Genomic DNA, 24,454 nt, shown 5'->3' on the forward strand with positions numbered 1-24,454 from the left:
ATCCGGCACAACGCAACCCGCCAGACCTATGGAACAAAGCCCTTCTGGTAAGATACACCTGACTTTTCCGTAAAGTATTGAGAGACATAACAACCCCCCCCCCAAAAAAAAAACTTGACTTCGTCTTTAAATGCAACTTTCTTTCGATCCGTCTTAGCTTGATTCTCTCGACACCCTTTGCAGTTGGGTTGATAGTTGAGATAGTTTGGGCAGACAGGTCACCCCCATCCAAGGGGGGGGGGGCGAAGTGCTGGCCTTCCATATTGAATTGACACACCTGCCCCTGTTGGGTTGGATCCCAATTCCCCCTTTCCCGCTCCTCCTGGTCCTGCAGCTGAGCCGAGAGGTTTGGAGGACGTTCATCCGTGAACTGACACCCAACGCTCAGCGATGATCCATGTATTTAACGGCTTTGCACAATACCCGCCACTTAAATGTCTCTCTTAATTAAATAACGACAGGGTTATTCCGTTTTCCTGACTGTTGCTGGGATAAACAGTATTCTTCTGAATCGAGGTCGGATTAAGTCAGTCGATCAAGCCGCTGCTGTGTACTGGCCTCAATTTCTCGAGGACAATGTATGTGTGTGTGTGTGTATTATTTGGGACAAAATCCAATTGATATTCATTTAAAATTCGATCACCTGGCAGGGTTGACGGGCCACCTCGCTCCAGCCTTTCTCAGGCAAACTCCAGGCGGGTTGCTGTCCGCACAGATGGTGCTGAACACAAGCCAGGCTGCTGCTAAAAACATCAAATGCTGGCAACACTCAGCAGGTCAGGCAGCATCTGTGGGGAGAGAGAGAGAGAGAGAGTGTTAACGTTTCAGGCTGGCGACACTGGGGCTGAGATGAGGCGGCTGGAATCCCAGTCATGGTGCCTCTCCAACTGCATCTGTCTCCTTAAACCGCCAACGCCTCCAAAATGTATTCTAATACTTGCAACAGAAACGGTATTATGCTTTCAAACACTTGGCAGCGGATACAGCATCCCTGCGATCTGTGTCCCTCGCCCTCTGTTGTCCATTCCTACTTTCTCCTCGAGTCCTATTCTTTTTGGTTGCCATTTAGCAACACTTCCCCGAGTGTCCCGGCTTGGCGGTGGTGCCAGACATCCAGGAACGCCTGGGTTCTCATAGTATCACCTTCCTGATTTGTGGGTTGCCAACTTTGCACCTGTTAAACTGTTCAATCTGATTCGAGCAACAAGAACAAGAACAACAAAAAACCCTCGTCACACAATGCCGTCCGGTTTAAATCAAAATCTATAAGGAGAGAGGGATGTGGCAACTGAGCTATTCTCATTTCAGGTAGGTGGGGCAAAGAGAGGGGGGGGGGGAAACCCTGCAGTGAAATAGCGGTGGACAAGTAAGAGAGGGATGGTAATCACCCCCAGACCAGCACTTGTAAACTTTATCTGGAGAGGGCTCCAAATGCCTGTGGGATCGGCGGAGGAGGGAAGTGACGGGAAAGGGCGCTGGTTAATTAGCGCCGGCGTCTTCAGGCGGGCCGCTTTGCCAATCCCTGGCGATCACAGCTGCTAAGTAAATCGCTGGCAGCCCTGGGTTTGGAAGCCATTTATCTCCAGTCCTACGTGAGCGGCTCACGGCCGGCGCCAATGGAGAGGGGCTGGGAGATGGAGCGGCTCCGATCGCCCCTCCTGCGCTGATCACATCCAGAGAGTGCGGGAGGGGGAGAGAGGAGCAGGCTTGGTAAGGAGCAGGCTCTCCCAAAAAAAAGCTGCCTCTCTCTCTCCACACAGACACACACACACAGGGTTTGGTGGTGGGGAGCACCAACTCCAGGCCAGCACAGTGGGGTGGGGAGGACAGGGGAGAGTGGGTGGGGTGGGGTGTGAGAAGCCGGGCTCCTGTCCGCGGTGCTGAAGCTCTGGTCTTGGGCGGTGACCAGAAAGGAGCTCCTCTGACTTCTGCCCTCCGTGGACCGGCCGCTGAGCCCCATTCAGAAGGATGTTGATGGGAAATGACTGGAGACAGAGAGGACGAGCTTTGTCAGAAAGCGCTCAATATAGTGACCGAACTCTGCTTTAAAGGGCTGGTGGAACACGAAAGCTGCCTGGATTTTTCCTACTATCTCCGTGACCGAGGCCGACCACGCCACACAGACTCAGGTATGGCATCGGGCGAGTTCCTGCCTTTTTTTGACTTGTATTAAAAGTGCAAGCGGGGCAAAGTCTTATCCTGCTACTTGTGTGAATGAATACATTAACCTTTCTTTCGATACATATTTTAAAACTGATAGGAAAGTCTTAGCAGGACCATTGTGCCAAACCCGACCACCGAGGCAAGCATTTGTCTCACCGAGCCAAGCACTGGGGCATAAATGCATCTTTTGAATTAGAATTTTACCACAAGGTATAACTATTTCGCTGAAATCTTCCTCTAGGATCAATTCTCTCCCGTTTAAAACAGTGGCGAGGCAGCGATTACTCACCAGCCTAAACTAAAATACATTTTAGACCAAATCTCGACCTTTTTAATGAACGACGAACATTCTGCGACCCATTGCCGAAGAATGATGTACCGCAGCCCCAGTCTGCTGGAGCTCGGCACTTGGGAGTCCCGGCGCTTTAAGGGTTAAGTTGCTTTCCCCCGCTTGTGTGGGTCTCCAGTTAAGCTTTGGCCAAGTCACTGCGAACAAGTGTGCGCTTCATAAAGTTTAGATGGCGATGAACTCGAAGACTCTCTCATCGGCAACTGCAAATGGACATTTTTAGTTTTCGTACAACAGAAGGATGTGAAGTTGGCTTCTGTCATCGCCGATTGGGAGCCTAATATTTTGAATATATTCCAATGATACAAATCTAGCTTCCTAAAACGGTCTCAAAAATAGCATTTGCAACCCAGTGGAGATGGTGTAAAATGTAGGTCATGCATGAATGAATCTCTCCAATTTGTAGTTTGGAATTCGCCCTGTCCGGACTGTATTGGGGGAGGGAGGCGAGGGTTGTGTTTGAAGGAGCAAAGTTTGGCTCGAAAGGCCTTGTTAATGATGCAGCACCGCTTTAAACTGCGACCACAATTCGTCGGTATTTGCCATCCGTTCAGCTGGTTTTTTTTTGGGGGGGGGGGAGGGATGTGATCGTGCGACGGCAGGCCGCTGCCAAGTCTCCAGACGTAATCGATCACCGGGTGGTTTTAAATACAATTCAATCATTGCTTTCCAAACCGGGCTAGTGACTGGACCCTAAGCTCCAGGGAGAGTCGACCGCGGTAAATGCAATGTAGATTTCAGCCCCAAGTTAGAGCCCAAACTATTCAGTGTCTGCATGCATTGCACGCTCCTACACCTACATTCTTTATTAAACAGTCCTGATTTATGGGGCGCTGTTAAAAAACCAGACCTAGTCTCAGTTTAACTGTAGCTTTCTAGGTAGTCGCCACGCCCTGTTACTTGCCATTTTGTTTCCCAGAAAATGCATGTCACGGAAAAGCCAAGTTCTCTGTGTGATTGGGGGGCAATTACCAGTATAGTTATTGCTTTATTTGATCATTGCGTTTCTCTGAGCTCCTGACAAAAGGTGGGGTTGTTGCATTAGGGTGTGGGCCGGCTTGTAACCCTGTATGATGTACATGTCAGGCAGGACTCCTTAGTTGCATTGGAATGTATGAACGATGTAAGATGCGTTCTGTAAGTATGGCCCACTGTTTGTTGAAGTTAAACTGTCTTCACTTTCTATAAGAAAGACTTGCCTTTCTATAGCGCCTTTCACGACCACCGGACGTCCCAAAGTGCTTTACAGCCAATGAAGCACTTTCTTGAAGTGTAGTCGTTGTTGCAAAGTAGGAAACGCGGCAGCCAATTTGCGCACAGCAAGCTCCCACAAACAGCCATGTGATAATGACCAGATCATCTGTTTTAGTGATGGTGATTCAGGGATAAATAATGCCCAGGACACCGGGGAGAACTCCCCTGCTCTTCCAAGGGACCTTTTGAGTTCACCTGAGAGTTGATTGAGGGATAAATATTGGCTAGGACAGGCGAACTGCTCTGCACTGTGAAATAGTGCCATGGGATCTTTTACATACAGCTGAGAGGGCAGATGGGGCCTCAGTTTTAAAGTCTCATCCAAAAGACGAGTATAATAGCCATTTCTTTAATAAAATTACAGCCTGGCATTTGCTTTTTAATAAATGATACATACAGTGCTCTCAAGCTATCATTGTGGTAACAATGAATATATCTGCTTTGGGGAGGGGAATTGGTTCGTGAAAGTTTTTAGTGCTATCGTTTCACCTCTGGGATCCAGCTTCGAATCCAGCCCAGATTTCTAGGATGAAAGCTTCCTGTCTCCGAGCCCCAAGTGAAATTAATTTGGGCCATTGGTAGCCCACTTCCTGGTCGATGCGAGTGAACAGCACTTAATTACTTGTGATTCAGGAGATCCTGGCACTGATTTGTCAGCCAGATATCAAGAGTCTACAGAAAAAAAGAAAGACTTGCATTTCTATAGTGCTTTTCATGACCACTGGACATCTCAAAGCGCTTTCCGGCCAATGAAGTACTTTTTGAAGTGTAGTCACTTGTAATGTAGAACACGGCAGCCAATTTGCGCACAGCAAGCTCCCACAAATATCAATGTGATAAATGACCAGATCATCTGTTTTAGTGATGTTGATTGAGGGATAAATATTGGCCAGGACACTGGGGAGAACTCCCCTGCTCTTCTTCAAAATAGTGCCATGGGATCTCATGTCCTCCCGAGAGAGCAGAGGGAGCCTCAGTTTAACATCTCACCCAAAAGATGGCACCTCCGACAGTGCAGCGCTCCCTCAGTACTGCACTGGAGTCTCAGCCTAGATTTTTGTGCTTTTGCCTCTGGAGTGAGACTTGAACCCACAACCTTCTGACTCTGAGGTAAGGATGCTGCCCACTGAGCCATGGCTGATGGGGCTGATTATATGGATAGCTGGCATGTAAATGAAAAACAAATAACTGGTGGAGCAGAGAGTATTTTCATTGTGGCCTTGGGGTTCAGGTATGTTGCTGGACAGAGTGTAGGGTCTTTTTATATTGGTCTTTCAAGTCATCTTCTGGGAGAAAGGGTGGTGGAACTGGATTCAATAGTAGCTTACGAAAGAGAATTGGACATATATTTGAAAAGGAAAAAATTTGCGGGGCTATGAGGAAAGAGCATGGGGAGAGTGGGACTAATTGGAGAGCTCATTCAAAGAGCTGGCACGGGCACGATGGGCCGAATGGGCTCCTTCTGTGCTGTGTGTTTCTATCTGGGAATGAGCTCCCAGCTGTTTAGGTGTTTTCTGCAGAGAGACGGCAGACTTGTGTTGCCCAGTTTAATCTACTGCCAATTTACAGAAATCAAATTTAACAACATAAATGCTCACGGACAGCAAGGTGCCAGATACCAACTTAAAAACCTTAAACACAAGTAGCTTGTACCTTGTTAATAGTTGAAGGGAAGTGTTTGAGAGTGTTGAATAAATATGATTTGGCTCCCATTTACATTGAGTGTAATTAATTTGATCAATTCAGCATAAGTAAAACCCACCTTTTGGGCAATTACATCTGCGCTGAGAGAAGGTAATGTAGAGCTTCTACCAGTACGGATACTAATGAGCTTCTGCTGCTCAATCTTCAACAGTATGGTGGGAGGGGAGGAAATCCTACTGCCAGTTCTACCTCTCTCCCTCCTTCTGGAATTGTTAGTATTGAGGAGAAAGCAGGGAAGAGTTTATGAAAATACCTGTGCATGCAGCAACCTGCATCAACTCCAGGACTTGCTGATGCAATGCAAGCTGAGAATCCGTAGAGTTCAGAGGGAGTTCTCCATTGTCAGACGTGCTGTCCTTCGGATGATACGTTAAGTCTGTTCAGGTGGATGTAAAAGATCCCAAGGCATGAAAAGAGAAAAGAAAGACTTGCATTTCTATAGCACCTTTCATGAGCTCAACGATGTCCTCCAGTGCTTCACAACCAGTGACGTACTTTTGAAGTGTAGTCGCTGTTGTAATGTAGGAAACGCAGCAGCCAATTTGTGCACAGCAAGATCCTACAAGCAGCAATGTGATAATGACCAGATATTCTATTTTAGTGATGTTGGTTGGGGAATAAATATTGGCCCAGGACACCGGGGAGAACTCCAACTGCTTTTCTTTAAAATGGTGCCATGGGAATTTTTTATGCCCACCTGAGAGAGCAGACATCTCATCTGAAAAACAGCACCTCCGACAGTGCAGCACTCCCTCAGTACTGCACTGGGAGTGCTAGCCTGAATAACCAGGGGGCAAGCAATCTTAGATCTGGTCCTGTGTAACGAGATGGGATTAATTAAAAATGTTCTAGTAAAGGATCCCCTTGGAATGAGTGACCATAACATGGTTGAATTCCATATTCACTTAGAGGGTGAGAAGGTTGGATCTCAAACAAGCGTGCTAAGCTTGAATAAAGGAGACTATGAAGGTATGAGAGCGGAATTGAGTAGAGTGGATTGGGAAAATAGATTAAAGGGTAAGACGATACATGATCAGTGGTGTACATTTAAGGAGTTATTTTACAACTTCCAAAAAAAATATATTCCACTGAGAAGAAAAGGGTGTAAAAGAAAAGACAGCCATCCGTGGCTAAGTAAAGAAATTAAGGATAGTATTCGACTAAAAACAAGGGCATATAAGGTAGCCAAATCTAGTGGGAGGATAGAGGATTGGGAAAACTTTAAAAGACAGCAAAAAATAACAAAAAGATTGATTAAGAAAGGGAAGATAAATTATGAAAGTAAATTAGCAAAAAATATAAAAACAGATAGTAAGAGTTTTTATAGTTATATAAAAAGAAAAAGGGTGGCTAAAGTAAATGTTGGTCCCTTAGAGGATGAGACCGGGAAATTAATGGTGGGAAATATGGAGATGGCAAAAACACTGAATGAATATTTTACATCAGTCTTTACAGTAGAAGACACTAAGAATATCCCAACACTGGACAAACAGGGGGCTAAAGGGGGGGGAGGAGCTAAACACGATCAAAATCACGAAGGAAGTGGTACTCGGTAAAATAATGGGACTCAAGGCGAATAAATCACCTGGACCTGATGGCTTACATCCTAGGGTCTTGAGGGAAGTGGCGGTAGGGATTGTGGATGCATTGGTAATAATTTTCCAAAACTCCCTGGACTCGGCAAAGGTCCCGGCAGACTGGAAAACTACTAATGTAACACCCTTATTTAAAAAGGGCAGTAGACAGAAGGCTGGAAACTATAGACCGGTTAGCCTAACATCTGTGGTAGGTAAAATTTTGGAGTCCATTATTAAGGAGACAGTAACAGGACATTTGGATAATCATAATTTAATAGGACAAAGTCAGCATGGTTTTATGAAGGGGAAGTCATGTTTGACAAATTTGCTGGAGTTCTTTGAGGAAGTAACATATAGGGTGGATAAAGGGGAACCAGTGGACGTAGTGTATTTAAACTTCCAAAAGGCATTTGACAAGGTGCCACACAAAAGATTATTGCTTAAGATAAAAAATCACAGGTTTGGGGGTAATATTCTGGCATGGATAGAGGATTGGCTATCTAACAGAAGGCAGAGAGTTGGGATAAATGGTTCATTCTCAGACTGGCAATCAGTAACTAGTGGTGTTCCGCAGGGGTCAGTGCTGGGTCCCCAACTCTTTACAATCTATATTAACGATTTGGAGGAGGGGACCGAGTGTAACATATCAAAGTTTGCAGATGATACTAAGATGGGAGGGAAAGTAGTGAGTGAGGAGGACATAAAAAACCTGCAAGGGGACATCGACAGGCTAAGTAAGTGGGCAGAGATTTGGCAGATGGAATACAATACTGGAAAGTGTGAGGTTATGCACTTTGGCAGGAAAAATCGTAGAGCAAGTTATTATCTTAATGGCAAGAAACTGGAAAGTACTGAAGTACAAAGGGATCTGGGGGTCCTGGTGCACGAAACTCAAAAGGTTAGTATGCAGGTGCAGCAAGTGATTAAGAAGGCCAATGGAATGTTGGCTTTCATTGCTAGGGGGATAGAATATAAAAATAGGGAGGTATTGCTTCAGTTGTACAAGGTATTGGTGAGACCGCACCTGGAATACTGCGTACAGTTTTGGTGTCCATATATAAGAAAAGACATACTTGCTCTCGAGTCAGTACAAAGAAGGTTCACTCGGTTAATCCCGGGGATGAGGGGATGGACATATGAGGAGCGGTTGAGTAGATTGGGACTCTACTCATTGGAGTTCAGAAGAATGAGAGGCGATCTTATTGAAACATATAAGATTGTGAAGGGGTTGGATCGGGTGGATGCGGGGAAGATGTTCCCGATGATGGGTGAAACTAGAACTAGGGGGCATAGTCTTCGAATAAGGGGCTGCTCTTTCAAAACTGAGATGAGGAGGAACTACTTCACTCAGAGGGTGGTAGGTCCATGGAATATGCTGCCCCAAAAAGCTGTAGAAGCTACAGCATTACATAAATTTAAAACAGAAATAGACAGTTTCCTAGAAGTAAAGGGAATTAAGGGTTACGGGGAGTGGGCAGGAATTTGGACATGAGTCTAGGTTCGGATCGGTCATGGCCCTGTGGGTAGCGGAGCGGGCCCAGGGGCCGTGTAGCCTGATCCTGCTCCTATTTCGTGTGTCTAATTCTGTTAGATTCAGGAGATGGTTCTGTGATAGTGGATTGGCGGTTAGGATCAGATCAGCCATGATCTTATTGAATGGCGGAGCAGGCTCGAGGGGCCGATTGGCCTACTCCTGCTCCTATTTCTTTTCTTATTATGTGCTCAAGTCTCTGGAGTGGGGCTCTGAACCCACAACCTTTGGACTCTGAGGTGAAAGAGTGCTACCCACTGAGCCACAGGTACCACAGCCTGAATAAACATCTGACGATTGACCCCTGAATATGTCTCCCTCACCCAACAATACTAAAAATAATAAAATGGTAATTCGTCTTATTGGTCAACACAAAATGGTTGCTATGCTTGCCCATGTAGTAAGCGACTGCACTGCCAAGTAATTCATTGTATATGAAACCTTGGGATGTCCTAAGAGGTGTGATGTAATGTTATATAAATACAATCCGTTCTTTATGAGCACGTGCTGACTACATGAGAGGATTATTGAGGAGAAGTCGGAAGTCGAGATGTTGGTGATAGCTGTGCTTTTTAATTCCTGGTGGCAAGGAGCTTTTATCTTTGCCTTGATATCAAACTGTCCCCCATATAAAGGGGGCCGTTTTACCAACAGGAGGTGGAATATCCTGAGCCCCACCTGCCAATTTTGGATCTGGGCACATGCAAGGTGCATGAGCATTACCTGGCGCATGCTAGCTTAATCCATTAGTGATTAATGTGACCACTGATTGAATAAAGGAAAAATATTCTTTTTAAAAAAAAAAAAACCAAAATTGCCTTAAGACCTAATTGAGAAAATGAATGCTTGCATTCAAGCTGTAGTCCTGAATAGGGAGTTATTCATACTATCTACATACAGGAAACTTTCTGGTATCCGGCACTGACGGGACCGAGTTGGTGCCGTACCATCAAAACTGCCATATAAACCAGCGCTAATGTTAAAACATAGGGAGCTTTTCAGCTCCGTGTGAATCAACAAACCCTGTTGCTTAGCAACAGCTTCAAAACAGTCGGCCGCAGCTTAAAAGCATCTCTGTAGCTAAGCAACAGCTTCAGCTTGGCCTTGCAGAGCCTGACTGGGGAAAAAAAAGCAACGAGAAGTAAAAAAAGACTTATAGGAAACGGCTCCTGAATTTTGCCGTTAGATAGAGCTTTCCGGACTTTTAACCTCCGGTTAAACGAAAGTTTCCTGTACTGTCTCAGCTTGGCTCAGTGGCTGGCACTCTGAGTCAGAGGTTGTGGGTTCAAGTCCCAGAAAGGAATGGATTATATATAGGGGCTGAGTTTCCTATTGTATGCCCCCAGGAACATCTATTTCCTGGGTACGAAGGAGCAAAGACCTGGCTGGATTTCCAGGTCTTCCCGTTTGAATGAAGAGCTGTGCCTATTTCCTGACCTCAGTCCTGAACTGTGTACCTATGTCGCCTTGTCCTGTAGTTCAACTTGAAATAGAGTTCAGGGTTAACCTTTTTCGATTCCACTTAGTATTTTATAAACCTCCTAACAGGCCCCCTTCTCGGTCACCTCCTTTCAAAGTGGAAGGGTCCAAACCTTGCCCTGGTAACCAGACTTCAACGCAGTATTGAAGATGAGGCCTCACTAGAAAAGAAAGACTTGCATTTCTATAGCGCCTTTCATGACCACGGGACATCCCAAAGTGTTTTACAGCCAATGAAGCACTTATTGAAGTGGAGTCACTGTTGTAATGTAGGAAACACAGCAGCCAATTTGCACACAGCAAGCTCCCACAAACAGCAGTGTGATAATGACCAGATCATCATAGAATCATAAGAACATAAGAAGTAGGAGCAGGAGTAGGCCATACGGCCCCTCGGGCCTGCTCCGCCATTCAATAGGATCATGGCTGATCCGAATCTAGACTCGCGTCCACTTCCCTGCCCTCTCCCCGTAACCCCTAATTCCCTTATCTGCTAGGAAACTGTCTATCTCCATTTTAAATGTATTTACTGTTGCAGCTTCCGCAGATCTCTGGGGTAGCAAATTCCATAGATTTACTACCCTCTGAGTGAAGAAGTTTCTCCTCATCTCAGTTTTGAAAGGGCAGCCCCTTATTCTAAGATTATGCCCCCTAGTTCTAGTCTCACCCATCAGTGGAAACATCCTCACCGCATCTACCCGATCAAGCCCCCTCACAATCTTATATGTTTCGATAAGATCGCCTCTCATTCTTCTGAACTCCAATGAGTGGAGTCCCGACCTACTCAACCTTTCCTCATACGTCAACCCCCTCATCTCTGGAATCAACCGAGTGAACCTTCTCTGAACCGCCTCGAGAGCAAGTATATCTTTTCTTAAATATGGAAACCAAAACTGCACGCAGTATTCCAGGTGTGGCCTCACCAATACCCATAGACATTTACAGCACAGAAGGAGCCCATTCGGCCTATCTTGTCCGTGCCGGCCAACAAGGAGCTCTCCAGCCTAATCCCACTGTCCAGCTCTTGGTCCGTAGCCCTGCAGGTTACGACACTTCAAGTGCATATCCAAGTACTTTTTAAATGTGATGAGGGTTTCTGCCTCTACCACCCTCTCAGGCAGTGAGTTCCAGACCCCCACCACCCTCTGGGTGAAAAATGTTCTCCTCCACTCCCCTCTAATCCTTCCACCGATTACTTTAAATCTATGCCCCCCTGGTTATCGACCCCTCTGCTGAGGGAAATAGGTCCTTCCTATCCACTTTATCTAGGCCCCTCATAATTTTAAACACCTCAATTAGGTCTCCTCTGTTCCAAAGAAAACAACCCCAGCCTCTCCAATCTTTCCTCATAGCTAAAATTCCCCAGCCCAGGCAACATCCTCTTAAATCTCCTCTGCATCCTCTCAAGTGCAATCACATCCTTCCTGTAATGTGCTGACCAGAACTGCACGCAGTATTCATGCTGCGGCCTAACTAGTGTTTTATACAGTTCAAGCATGACCTCCCTGCTCTTATATTCTATGCCTCGGCTAATAAAGGCAAGTATCCCGTATGGCTTCTTAATCACCTTATCTACCTGTCCTGCTACCTTCAGGGATCTGTGGACCTGCACTCCAAGGTCCCTCTGATATTCTGCACTACTCAGTGTCCTACCATTTAATGTGTATTCTCTTGCCTTGTTAGCCCTCCCCAAATGCATTATCTCCCACTTCTCTGGATTGAATTCCATCTGCCACTCTTCTGCCCACCTGACCAATCCATTGATATCTTCCTGCAGTCTGCAGCTTTCTTCTTCATTATCAATCGCACGGCCAATTTTTGTATCATCTGCAAACTTCTTAATCATACTTCCTACATTCAAGTCCAAATCATTGATGTATACCACAAAAAGCAAGGGACCCAGTACTGAGCCCCACGGAACCCCACTGGAAATAGCCTTCCAGTCACAAAAACGCCCTTCGACCATCTGTTTTTCTTTGTGATGTTGATTGAGGGATTAATATTGGCCCAGGACACCAAGAGATAACTCCCCTGCTCTTCTTCGAAATAGCACCATTTCTGGAAGTAGAGCACTGTACAGCGTAGCGAGTTGGCCTGATGTTACAGCCTCCTGATTTGACAGTGTAGCTTGACATTCTATTTGCTTGGTTGATTGCTGCTCTCCAATGACTGGACATGGTCAGTGTTGAGTCCACTTTTACTCCTACATCTCCTCGAGCCAGGTGAGCTCCATGCATTAAGCTGCTCATTTTGCTTGCATTGATCTGCAACAGACCCTAAGATGCAATACTTTGGAGCCAGACCTTTAACAGAACTCACCGTGCCGTTTAGTTACTGTACAGGGCGTTGGTGAGACCACACCTGGAGCACTGCGTACAGTTTTGGTCTCCTTATTTAAGGAGGGATATTCTTGCATTGGAGGCAGTTCAGAGAAGGTTCACGAGGTTGATTCCGGAGATGAAGGGGTTGTCTTATGAGGAAAGGTTGAGCAGGTTGGGCCTATACTCATTGGAGTTTAGAAGAATGAGAGGGAATCTTATTGAAATATATAAGATTCTGAAGGGGCTCGACAGGGTAGATGCAGAGAGGATGTTTCCCCTCGTGGGGAAATCTAGAACTCGGGGGCATAGTTTCAGAATAAGGGGGCACCCATTTAAAATGGAAATGATAAGTAATTTCTCCTGAGTTGTGAATCTTTGGAATTCTCTGCCCCAGAGAGCTGTGGAGGCGGAGTCAGTGAATATATTCAAGGTGGAGATAGACAGATTTTTGAACGATAAGGGAGTCGAGGGTTATGGGGAGTGGGCAGGAAAGTGGAGTTGAGGTCAAGATCAGATCAGCCACGATCTTATTGAATGGCGGAGCAGACTCAAGGGGCCGAATGACCCACTCCTGCTCCTGTGTCTTATGTTCTTATGTAAATGTGGGCCGAGGTAGCAATTTGCACATGGCCACAGATTGTAAACACTTTGCTTCGGTACTCAACACCCTCATCGCAATCTGGGCATCAGGAGCAAGCTTTTTGTAAGCAATAATAAGAGCTGTCTGGGCCCTAAGCTCTGGAATTCCCTCCTTCCCCACACCTCTCCGCCTCTCTACCAATGTTCCCTCTAAGATGCGCGGCCGCACAGCAACGGGAAAGGTCCCGCGCAGGCCACTCACCGGCTTTTACACTGTAAATACCGCGCATGCGTGGAAATTTAAAGGGACCGCGCACTAAAAGAAACAGGACGCGCAGAACGAAGCGCAGCTCACAGGAAACATTGCTCGCTACCTCTCCCCCCTCCTTTTAAGATGCTTCTACCTCTTTGACCAAGCTTTTAATCGCCTGCCCTAATATCTCTATATGTGGCTCAGTGTCAAACTTTGTATGATAATTGCTGCCGTGAAACGCCTTGGCAAGCTTTACTATGTTAAAGGTGCTGTATAGATGCAAGTTGTTATTGCTAAGTAGTTAAAAGAAAGGATCGATTTTACACTGAAAAAATTCAAAGTCAAGACCCTTTGACCTTGTAACTGGGATTGCCACAGCTGTAGGCTTTGTAGTGAACATGAGGTGTATCATGTGTCTTCCATGTTAGTGAACATCTTTATATTTTGACTTCTTAAATGTGTTTCGGCCTTCACTGAAAGTAGTAGATGGCTCGGAATAATAATTGTAGTATCTGAAGAATTTTTTTAAAAGGGCTTGTGTATTGGTTGTTGAGTGTGGCCTCGTGATATAGCTTGTTCATTCTCCATGGAGTGTTAATACGGTTCGATTATAGCCAGAATTCCCCATGGGCCACATTCCTAACCAACTGTGAGCAGTTTCACAATGTGTTACATTATTGCAAGGAAAAAATATCATGAAGAAAGAACTTGCATCTGTGAAGAGCCTCCAGATTGTCTCTAAGCATTTCGCAACCAATGAATTATTTTTATGTAGGCAATGCATTTGCATACAGCAGGGCCTCGCAAACAAAGGTTTGTCCCGTAGGTTATACCTGTCAGGAAAGATTGAACAAGCTGGGGCTCTTTTCTGTCGAAGAGAAGGCTGAGGGGTGACCTGATGAAGATTATGAAAGGGTTTGATAGGGTAGACATAGAGAAGATGTGGGAGAGACCAGAACTAGGGGCCATGAATCTAATCTAGTCACTAATAAATGCAATAGAGAATTCAGGAGAAACTCTTTTACCCAACGAGTGGTTAGAATGCGGAACTTGGTACCACAGGGAGTGGTTGAGGCAAATAGCATGGATGCATTTAAGGGGAAGCTGGATAAGCACATGAGGGAGAAAGGAATAGAAGGATGTGCTGATAGGGTGAGATGAAGAGGTGTGGGAGGAGGCTCGCGTGGGGTATAAACACTAACGCCAACTGATGGGCTGTTTCTGTGCTGTACATTCTATGTAAATGGCATGACTGACCAGTTAATCTGTTTCTGGTGCTGTTGGTTGCGGGAGGAATGATGGCCAGGGATGAGTAACTTCAGTTATGTGGAGAGACTGGAGAAGCTGGGGTTGTTCTCCTTTGAGCAGAGAACAGTCGGGGAGATTTAATGGAGGTGTTCAAAATCATGAGGGGTTTCGATAGAGTAAATAGGGAGAAACTGTTTCCACTGGTGGGAGGGTCGGTAACCAGAGAACACAGATTTAAGATAATTGGCAAAAGAACCAGAGGGGAGACGAGAATTTATTTCTTCTGGAACGTGCTGCCTGAAATTGCAGTGGAAGCAGATTCAATAACTTTCAAAAGGGAATTAGATCTATACTTGAAGAAGGAAACATTTTCATGGCTATGGGGAAAGAGCAGGGACTAATTGGAGAGCTCTTTCGGAAGAGCTGGCACAGGCACGATGGGCCGAATGGCCTCCTCTTGTGCTGTATCATGAAGATACTGGAAGAACTCCCTGCTCTTCTTTGAATAATGCTCTGGGGTCCTTTACATCTCAGTTGAATGATAGCCCATCTAATACAGTATTTCCTTAGTTCTCATCAGAGTGTCGGCCTAAATTAACTGCTCCAATCCTGGAGTGGTGTGGGAGCCCAACACCACCTGACACCGAGGATAATGATACAAACAGGTCAAGCTGACCCTGAAGGATGATGTCATTAAGAACTGTGGGAGCATTTTTGCATCAAATCTAAACTTCTCAGTTCTTCGTTTTGAAGTTTGTTTGTTCTTAGTCCCACTTGCCATTCTCCAGTCTCCAGCCAAGCATGCTCTTTTCCTCAGACCCCCTCTGGTATTATAAACAATTACATACAATTTACAGCACAGACACAGGCCATTCAGCCCAACTGGTCTATGCGGCGTTTATGCTCCACACGAACCTCCTCCCACCCCTACTTCATCTAACCCCATCAGCACATCTTTCTATTCCTTTCTCCCTCGTGTACTTATCCAACTTCCCCTTAAATGTATCTACACTATTTGCCTCAACTACTCCCTGTGGTAGCGAGTTCCACATTATCACCACTCTCTGGGTAAAGAAATTTCTCCTGAATTCCTTATTGGATTTATTAGTGACTATCTTGTATTTATGGCCCCTAGTTCTGGTCTACCCCACAAGTGGAAACATCTTCGCTACACCTACCCTATGGAACCCTTTCATAATTTTAAAGATCTCTATCCGGTCACCCCTCAGTCTTCTCTTTTCTAGAGAAAAGAACCCCCGCCTGTTCAGTATTTTCTGCTCGCCATAACCTCTCAGTTCTGGTATCATCCTTGTCAATCTTTTTTGCACTTTCTCCAGTGCCTCTATATCCTAGTTACTCAGCAACTCCCCTCTAGAAATGCCAAAGAGATTTGCCCAGTGATTTCCCCATCCTCCTGGGGGAAATCATTCCCCCCTCAGTGGCCTCACTCGGATCAGGGAATTTGTAAAGCACACCAAGATGTGCTGAGAACATAAGGTTCTACGTAAATGCAAGTTTGTCCCTTCTTTCTTTTATGGTGGGATTCCTCTTCCCTCTCGCAGCAGATGCAGTTCCTCAATGTTAATCGTGTTATTCCTGTCCCAACCTTAGAATGCTCTTACAAAGAGCAACAGGGGCAATGCAAGTGCACCACGTAAGTACTAATGGGTGGGCGTTCAAGAACCGGCTAAAATATGCCCCCATCAAAGATGACATTCGCTCTTTCTAAACAGGACTCCATTCTAAATAATCTCCAAGTTAGGTGTGAGTTCCATATATAAATTATTGTGACTAAAGCAAAATACTGCGAATGTTGGAAATCTGAAACAAAAACAGAAATACTCCAGCAGGTCAGGCAGCATCTGTAGAGAGAGAAACAGAGTTAACATTTCAGATCGATGACCTTTCGCCAGAACTGGAAAAAGTTAGCGATGTAACAGGTTTTAAGCAAGTGCAGGGAAAGGGGGGAGGGGGGAGGAAAGAATAAAAGGGTGTGCTAGGGTGGAGGGCAGGAGAGATTAAATGGCAAAAGGGATGATGGTGCGAGGCAAAAGGAGATGGTAATGGGACAAGTAAAGAAACAAAAGATGGGTCTAGAAGAGGTGTGAATGGGAATATCAGAATCATCAACAGCAGCTATGTGGAAAAAATAGGGGCCGAGGTTATGGTCTGAAATTGTTGAACTTGATGTTGAGTCCAGAAGGCTGTAAAGTGCCTAATCGAAAGATGAGGTGCTGTTCCTCCAGCTTACATTGAGCTTCATCGGGACAGTGTAAGAGGCCGAGGTCAGAGTGGGAGTGGAGCGGACAATTAAAACAGCAGGCGACCGGAAGCTCGGGGTCACCCTTACGGAGTGAACGGAGCAGTAAATTATTGTTGGTAATGTCAACAAAGAAATGCTTGACGTGTTCATATCACCTTCCTCTATTCTGCTGTTTTAGTGGACACGCAAACCCATTTAAAATTAAAACACTTGCCGCCAGCATTAAAATGGCAGCTGGGCAAAGGTCACACGGACATGTTAAACATAGAGACATAGAAAAATAGGAGCAAGAGTAGGCCCTTCGAGCCTGCTCTGCTATTCAATATGATCATGGCTGATCCTCTCTCAATACTTAAACATTTTCCCACTGACACCAGCAGCAGTAATGCACAGATGTGTAACATTGGCCGTGAAAATCATTTACAATCTGATGTATTTAATTGTTTACAAAGTTCCATTTTTCCGACATTTGGAGATGGCATTTCACTGTGATGCATCTGTGCGTTGGGTGAGAGGATAGACAGAAACTTGGATCAAATTATTAGATTTCCACCTCCTGACAAAGATAGATTAACATCTTCATCTGTCAGTCAGTAAGAAACTGACTGACTTAGAATCAACTGAAATATACACGAGAAATGTCAAAATAGATGAATGAGTTCCCATGGCTTGGCTCAGAACAATCTGATGAAGGTCACAGATAATGCTCAGATGAATGAATTCTATGAAGCAAGAGCCCTATATGCAATTAAATCCACATAACTGTGCTTGCAATCTTAAAAACAGTTTAATCATGCTAGACTAATAAATACTTTGCTAAACACTGTGTATCAATCCAGGATTTCTATGGGCTGCATTGTTAGAAATTGGTAAGGATTCCTGATTGCCACGGGAACCTTGGGCAAACTATTTCCTCAGATGGGAGAATCAATAATGAGGGGAACATCAACTTTAAAGTTAGAGCTAGGCTATCAAGGAGGGAAATCAGGAAGAACTTTATCACCCAGAGGGAAATAGAAATCTGGAATTCTCTTCCCCCCCCCCCCCCCAAAAGGCTGTGGATGCTGGGGTCAATTGGAGCTTTTAAGACTGAAATCGGTAGATTTTTGTGAGGTAAGACTGTCCAAGGGATATGGAGCTAAGGCGGGTAAATAGAGTTAAGATGCAGATCAGCCCTGATCTAAGTGAATTGTGGAGTAAGTTCAAGGGGCTGAATGGCCTACTCCTGTTCCTATGTTGGGGTAAAACACAGAAATGGGGAAGGGTTTCCAAGTTAATCTCTTCTGTATCTAGTACGCCAGCAAGATTCTCCAAAAAAATCTCGCCAACTATTTTGATGAAGTCCCAAGGTGCAGGTCAGTGAGGACTATAAGAACAGGAGCAGTCTTTTCAGCCCCTCGTGCCTGTTCCACCATTCAGTTAGATCATGGCTGATCTGTATCTTAACTCCATCTGCCTACTTTGGTTCCATAACCCTTAATAACCTTGCCGAACAAACATCTATCACACTCAGTTTTGAAATGATCAATTGACCCCCAGCCTTAACAGTGTTTTTGGGGGAGAGAGTTCCAGATTTCCACTTCCCTTTGTGTGAAAAATGTGCTTCCTGACATCACCCCTGAACGGCCTGGCTCTAATTTTAAGGTTATGTCCCCCTTGTTCTGGACTCCCCCCACCAGAGGAAAGAGTTTCTCTCTATCGACCCGATCAACTCCTTTAATCATCTTAAACACCTCGATTAGATCACTCCTTAATCTTCTACACTCGAGGGAACGCAAGCCCAGTCTATGCAACCTGTCCTCGTAATTTAACCCTTTTAGCCCTGGTATCGTTCTGAATTGAGAAAATGAAGAGGAAGCAGAAGAATATAAAATATCTCATAAAGAAAAGCAGTATAAAATATTAAAGAAAAGGATCAGCGCTATCCTAAGGATTCAGGAGGCAAATGCATTGCACAGTAGATCACAGAGACCTGTGGACGGGCCCAGATTCCATCCCTGGCCTTTATTTACTCAGCTGATCTCCGTCAGAGCACCCCACTTGGCTTCAATGCCCTCCAGACTGGGAAGAGGAAAATTCAACTCGTGTTCCTGCTCACAATCGCTAGCTTGCTGCAAATTATGAGCCTGCGAACCCTGACTGATGCGGTTGAATGACCCGCTAACGCTCGCTGTCTAGCCTCACGCGCAAAGAATCCTCGCTTGGGGAAGTGTACCGAAGGGTGTTCAGCAACTGTGGCACTGTAGTCACTTCAGGCGAGGAGGGTGGAGAGAAAAAAGAGAACAGAAGGAAAAATTTCAAACTGAAAGATTGAAGATGGGGAAAAATAGAAAAGAAGCAAAGCGAGAGAAAGCAGTAGGTTATGGGTTAGGACACCATGATGGATGAGCAGCTGAAGAGGCACATCATGCTCTGGACAGTACTGCAGTCCACCTTGACTCTCGGTCAAGATGGTCCTTCAATGCACAGCTCAGGGACCCAGGAAACGAGCATCATGGGTTCCAAAATACTTTCCACTCACATGGGGTCTATTATCTAAGAGGTGGACTATTCCAACGCTCTCCTGGCCAGCCTCCCATTTTGTACCCCTCAGGAACTGGAGCTTGTCCAAAACTCTGCTGCCCGTGTCCTAACTCTCGCCATGTCCCCTTCACCCGTCACACATGTGCTCGCTGACCTTCATTGGTTCCCAGTTCACCAACACCTTGATTTTTAAAATTCTCATTCTTGTGCTCAAATCCCTCACTATCTCTGCAACCTCCAACAACCCTCTGAGATCTCTGCATTCCTCCAACTCTGGCCTCTTGTGCATCTCCAATTTCCATCGCCCCACCATTGGTGGCCGTGCCATCAGCTGTGTGGCCCCAAGCTCTGGAATTCCCTGCCTAAATCCCTCCGCCTCGCCACCTCTCTCTCCTTTTAAGATGCTCCTTAAAGAGTACCTCTGTGACCAACCTGTCGTACTGTCTCCTTATGTGGCTCGCTGCCCATTTGTTTTGTCTGATAAAGCTCCCGTGAAGCGTGTGGGAAATTAGAAGTGCTATATAAATGCAAGTTGTTGTTGTTGTCTTACAACCTGAATTAGACAGTTTTGGTGAGAGCATGCAGTTAACCTTCAGAGAAGGTTTTTTATTTGTTTATGGGATGTGGGCGTGGCTGGCAAGGCCGGCATTTATTGCCCATCCCTAATTGCCCTTGAGAAGATGGTGGTGAGCTGCCTCTTTGAACCGCTGCAGTCCGTGAGGTGAAGGTGCTCCCACAGTGCTGTTAGGGAGGGAGTTCCAGGATTTTGACCCAGCGACAATGAAGGAAAGCGATATATTTCCAAGCCAGGATGGTGTATGACTTGAAGGGGAACTTGGAGGTGGTGGTGTTCCCATGCGCCTGCTGCCCTTGTCCTTCTAGGTGGAAGAGGTCGTGGGTTTGGGAGGTGCTGCCGAAGAAGCCTTGGCGAGTTGCTGCAGTGCCTCTTGTAGATGGTACACACTGCAGCCACGGTACGCCGGTGGTGGAGGGAGTGAATGTTTAAGGTGGTGGATGGTGTCTCTGATCTTACTGATGGAATTTTATCCGGAAATAGATTACTGATGGCATTAAGCAGATGCCATCCTGGAGCAATGTTTCTGTTGCCACACAGGGAGGGCAGTGGGCAAACACTACACTGACAAAGCCACTTCATGAGATGTAATGCAAGGCTTTTGTTGGGGAGCAGTACAGAGGGCATATTCATTGCACATTCATAGCCCGTCAGTTAATTGAGGCAACTGCAAGTTCAGGTATTGGGAATGTATCCATAGGAATTGCAAGACGAAAAAAAATCAAAGTCCATCTCGTTCTACCATCCTGGTCGTCGCATGATACAACTAGAAAGGGGAAAAAGTCAGTAGAAAAACTAGATCAACAGATCCGATTAGGGCAGATGAGAGTAAGAAAGGAGGGAGGGAGAAATCACAGAACTACAGACTAATTATCCTGACCTCAGTTGTCGGGAAAATGTTGGAATCCATTATTAAGGAAGTGGTAACAGGGCACTTAGAAAATCATCATATGATTAAGCAGAGTCAACATGGTTTTATGAAAGGGAAATCATGTTCAACAAATTTATTCGTTTTTTGAGGATGTAACTAGCAGGGTAGATAAAGGGGAACCAGTGGATGTAGTATATTTGGATTTCCACAAGGTGTTCGATAAGGTGCCACATAAAAGGTTGTTACACAGATAATGGCTCATGACGTTGGGGGGTAATATATTAGCATGGATAGAGGATTGGTAAACAAAGAGTAGAGATAAACGGGTCATTTTCCGGTTGGCAGGCTGTAACTACTGGGATGCCTCAAGGATCAGTGCTTGGGCCTCAGCTATTTACAATTTATATTAATGACTTGGATACATTACACTCGGTCCCTTCATCTAAGTTTACTGACGATACAAATCTAGGTGGGAAAGTAAGCTGTGAGGAGAACACAAAGAGGCTGCAAAGGGATATAGACAGGTTAAGTGAGTGGGCAATAAGGTGGCAGATGGAGTATAATGTGGGGAAATGTGAGGTTATTCACTTTGGTAGAAAAACAGAATATATTTTAAATGGTGAGAAGCTATTAAATGTTGGTGTTCAGAGAGACTTGGGTGTCCTAGTACAAGAAACATTGGGGGAAAATTTGGTTGGTTTAATGGGGCACAAAGGAACTCAGCGCCCAGGCCCGGCGATTTTAGCGCCGCTCATGAAATTGACCAGTCAGTTTGTGGCGGCGCTAAACACTACCACCATGATCTCCTGCGCCCTCAGATCGTGGCGTCTGTCAAGCGTGCAATGCCCCGGTAGCGCCCCAAACTGGATATTGAGTCGCACCCCCCTGCCTTAGCGTCTGCTGCTAGGAACGACAGGTTGAGGGGTACGTTTTCAAGTCGGGAAGGGGCTGGGGGGCTATTTAAAGCGGGCGCTTCCTGCCTTTTCTTGTCAGCAAATTTTTTGGTTTTTAACAGTGTCCTAAGGAGTTCTGGCCCTCAGCACCACTTTTGAGGTTCCTAAGCGCCGAGCTCTTTCCCTGGGCCGATCCATTAGTGCTTCCAACACAATTGCTTTCGAGGTCTCTCCAGGCTGAGATTCAAGGCTGCAATGAGCAGGGAGTGGCTGGCCAGCAAGATGGCCCCTCCCCTTTAAGAACTGGATGGCACCAGTCTGTCTGGCTTCCATGGTAACTGGTATCGCCTGAGCTTCAGTAGCGTTCCGAGGTAGCGCCTCGCTCCCCGACGTTTGTGCCTTAAGAGAGGTGTGTCGCGCCAGATTTAGCGCTCAAATCACCTCCAGGGACGATAGAGGCGAATTTTGCAGTCGGAGGCGATAATTAGCACCGGGCGCTAAACTTTGCGCCCGGCCAATATTAGCGCCCCAAAATGGGCGATACTAAATTTTTCCTCCATAGAAAGTTAGCGTGCAGGTACAGCAAGCAATTAGGAAGGCAAATGGCATGTTGACCTTTATTGCAAGAGGGTTGGAGTACAATTGTACAGGGTTTTGGTGAGACCACACCTGGAATACTGTGCACAGTTTTGGTCTCCTTAACTGAAAAAGGATATACTTGCCTTAGAGGCGGTGCAACAAAGGTTCACTAGATTGATTCCTGGGAAGAGAGGGTTGTCCTATGAGGAGAGTTTGAGTAGATTGTGCCTAAACTCAGAGTTGAGCTCATTGAAACATATAAGATTCTGAGGGGGATTGACGGGGTAGATGCTGAGAGGTTGTTTCCCCTGGCTGGAGAGTCTAGAGCTAGGGGTCATAGTCTCAGGATAAGAGATCAGCCATTTAAGACTGAGAGGAGAAGGAATTTCTTCACTCAGAGGGTTGTCAATCTTTATAATTCTCTCCCCCAGAGGGCTGTGGATGCTGAATCGTTGAGTATATTCAAGGCTGAGAGCGATAGATTTTTGGACTAGAGGGGAATCGAGGGATATGGAGATCAGCTGGAAAGTGAAGTTGAGGTCAAAGATCATCCACGATCATATGGCTCGAGGGGCCGTATGACCCACTCCTGCTCCTCATTCTTATGCTCTTAAGATGAGTGAGCTGAGGTGAGGTAGAAGGAAAAATCGGTACACGGGATCGAAGCGAAAAAGTGGAACAATTTGCAAAGGTACAGAATAAATATTCCATCAAAAAAGAAGGAAACTATTGGTAGATTTAGGATGCCGTGCTTAGATAAGATAATAAATGAAGGAGGACTATAAGAATAATTAAAAACTAAAGGAGATTGTGAAAATATAAATGGTTCAGAGAAGGATTGAATAAGAGGTTGAGAGATTTTTTTTTAAAAGCGAGTGGGAGTACGAGGAAAGTAAATCCAAGAAACAGTAAAACGATAGTTAAGTTAGATGGGGTCCGTCAGAGAAGACTGTCGATTTGTAGAAGATGATCAGAAAATGGCAGAGGTTTTTAATAAGCACTTCATATCGGTCTTTAATACTGAGAAGGATATTAGAGAGGAGATGAATACTGAAGTGGTTGAAAGAAAGATGAGTGATGGGTAAAGAAAAGAAAAAAGGACTTGCATTTCTATAGCACCTTTCATGACCACTGGACGTCCCAAAATGCTTTACAGCCAATGAAGTACTTTTTTGAAGTGTAGTCACTGTTGTAATGCAGGAAATGTAGCAGCCAATTTGCGCACAGCAAGCTCCCACAAACAGCAATGTGATAATGACCAGATCATCTGTTTTAGTGATGTTGATTGAGGGATAAATATTGGCCCCAGGACACCAGGGAGAACTCCCCCTGCTCTTCTTCGATGTAGTGCCGTGGAATCTTTTACGTCCACCTGAGAGAGCAGACGGGGCCTCGGTTTAACATCTCATCCGAAAGATGGCACTTCTGACAGTGCAGCACTCCCTCAGCACTGCACTGGGAGTGTCGGGCTAGATTTTTGCGCTCAAGTCTCTGGAGGGGGACTTGAACCCACGACCTTCTGACTCAGGCGAGAGTGTTGCCCACTGAGCCACAGCTGACACCTTTTAAGGGGAAAATTTTAGATAAGTTAGTTAGGGTAAAGAAAGCCAAAATGGCAGGGCCTCGAGGAGGTACATTCTAGGATCCTCCGGGAGAGGAGCCAGGCAATTCCTGAAGCCCTATATTGTGTGTTGACGAGCTGGAGAATAGCCAATGTTGCACTCTTTTTTTTAAATGGGAGACCGAACCAATCCAGGCAATTACAGATCAGTTAGCTTAACATCTGTGGTAGTGAAAATTTCATGAGTCTTTAATGAAGGATAAAATGACCATCTATCTAGCTGAAGAGAAAATAGAAGAAGCCAGCACAGATTTCAAAAGGAACAATTGTGCTAGACGAACCCCTAAATTCTTTGAGCAGGTAACTGACATGCTAGATGGGATGGGCGGGGGGGGGTGCGGCGGGGTGGGGGGCGGTGTGGGGAAATGCAGTGGATGTGGTGTACATAGACTTAAGGAAAGCCTTTGATCAGATACCACACGGGAGATTATGAAAGAAGATTAAGGGGTGTGGAATTAGGAGGAAGATAGCAAAGTGAATTAACAAATTGATTTGAAGGGTGTAAACCGAGATTAAGAGTTGGGGCCAGTTTTTCAAAGTGATTGGAAGTGCTTAGTGGTGTCCCTCAGAATTCAGTTCTGGGGCCACTTCTGTTCACTGAGCATACCAATGATTTGGATATAGGGCTAGAGGGAATGGGGTCGAGATTTGCAAACGTTGCCAAAATAGGAG

At 45.6% G+C, this 24,454-nt stretch overlaps 1 protein-coding gene across 2 annotated transcripts in view; it reads left to right on the plus strand.

Moving 5' to 3' along the window:
• The first annotated feature begins 1,863 nt into the window (after nt 1-1,863).
• The window catches only part of syt9b (synaptotagmin IXb), a 202,926-nt gene continuing 180,335 nt past the window's right edge, over nt 1,864-24,454 (plus strand). For both annotated transcript variants that reach the window (XM_086008330.1, XM_086008331.1), the window contains exon 1: nt 1,864-2,129. In XM_086008330.1, the coding sequence (XP_085864456.1) occupies nt 1,982-2,129 (148 nt within the window). In that variant the 5' untranslated portion in view covers nt 1,864-1,981. The remainder of the gene's footprint in view (nt 2,130-24,454) is intronic.

Source organism: Somniosus microcephalus, chromosome 15, assembly GCF_052327205.1.
Source record: "Somniosus microcephalus isolate GS21.2 chromosome 15, FLI_Smic_1.0, whole genome shotgun sequence".
In the NCBI taxonomy this organism is placed as follows: domain Eukaryota; kingdom Metazoa; phylum Chordata; class Chondrichthyes; order Squaliformes; family Somniosidae; genus Somniosus; species Somniosus microcephalus.